At 41.2% G+C, this 1,166-nt stretch overlaps 1 protein-coding gene across 1 annotated transcript in view; it reads right to left on the minus strand.

Annotated features, from left to right (window-relative positions):
* Positions 1-1,166, minus strand: part of LOC130587299 (neuroepithelial cell-transforming gene 1 protein-like) — a gene marked incomplete at its 5' end in the record, with an annotated part of 7,966 nt that overhangs the window by 3,836 nt on the left and 2,964 nt on the right. The window contains one exon of the mRNA XM_057388276.1: positions 340-526. Within this exon, the coding sequence (XP_057244259.1) occupies positions 340-526 (187 nt within the window). The remainder of the gene's footprint in view (positions 1-339; positions 527-1,166) is intronic.

Genomic DNA, 1,166 nt, shown 5'->3' on the forward strand with positions numbered 1-1,166 from the left:
AATTATTCAAGTTAATTATTCAAGTTAATCAAGTTATTCAAGTTAATTATTCAAGTTAATTATTCAAGTTAATAAAGTTATTCAAGTTAATTATTGAAGTTAATAAAGTTATTCAAGTTAATTATTCAAGTTAGTTAATCAAGCAATTCAAGTTAGTTACTCAAGTTACTCAAGTTATTCAAGTTAATTATTCAAGTTAATTATTCAAGTTAATTATTCAAGCAATTCAAGTTAGTTACTCAAGTTACTCAGGTTATTCACAGAAATTGGGAAGATTTTCCAGGCCAGCTCACAAACCCCCACCATTTCCCCCCAAACCAAACCCCGTTTGTGCTGTACCTTTATCAGAATTGCCGAAAGCCCCTCGGAAGGAGCCGCCCATTCGAACGTCCCCGTCCTGCAGATCCTCCAGCAGCAGCTCCTGCACGGGGATGGGCTGGCGATAAACCTGGAACGCCTGGCGCTCGCCCCGCATCACCGGCCGCGTCACAACCAGCACCTCTTGGAACAGGAACACGTACAGCTTCTGAGAAAGGAAAAAATAACCCAAAAATGTCCTTGGGTAGCTGAGGGTTTGTATTGCTATCAGCTGATTGTTGTTATTTTCCCTTTAATGTATTTCTGGAATTGTTTCTGGTTTATTTTGGGGTGTTTCGTCCTTATTTTGGGGAGGGAGAGTGTCGTGGTTTGAATGGATTTAATGGGAGCAAAACACTCCCAAGTTCCAGCAAACCTCCCCCCTTCTCCTTTCCCCACCCGGGTCCCAAACTTTTCCATGGAGAGGAAAGTGAAAAGAAAAAGGGGAAAAAAACTATTTCTTTAAAATTATAAAAATAAAAAAAAGAAAACCTGTGTACTCAGCTGTTAGATCCCTGTAGTGGTTTGAATGAATTTAGTGGGAGCAAAACACTCCCAAGTTCCAGCAACCCCGCCCCCCTCTCCTTTCCCCACCTGGGTCCCAGAGATGAACTTTTCGATGGAGAGGAAAGTGAAAAGGAAAAAAACCTATTTATTTAAAATTATAAAAACAAAAAAAAAGAAAGCCTGTGGAATCAGCTGTTAGATCCCTGCAGTGGTTTGAATGAATTTAATGGGAGCAAAACACTCCCAAGTTCCAGCAAACCTCCCCCCCTCTCCTTTCCCCACCCGGGTCCCAGAGACAAACT

Source organism: Malurus melanocephalus, unplaced genomic scaffold (assembly GCF_030028575.1).
Source record: "Malurus melanocephalus ecotype Western Australia unplaced genomic scaffold, MMel_1.1 scaffold_1729, whole genome shotgun sequence".
Classification (NCBI taxonomy): Eukaryota; Metazoa; Chordata; class Aves; order Passeriformes; family Maluridae; genus Malurus; species Malurus melanocephalus.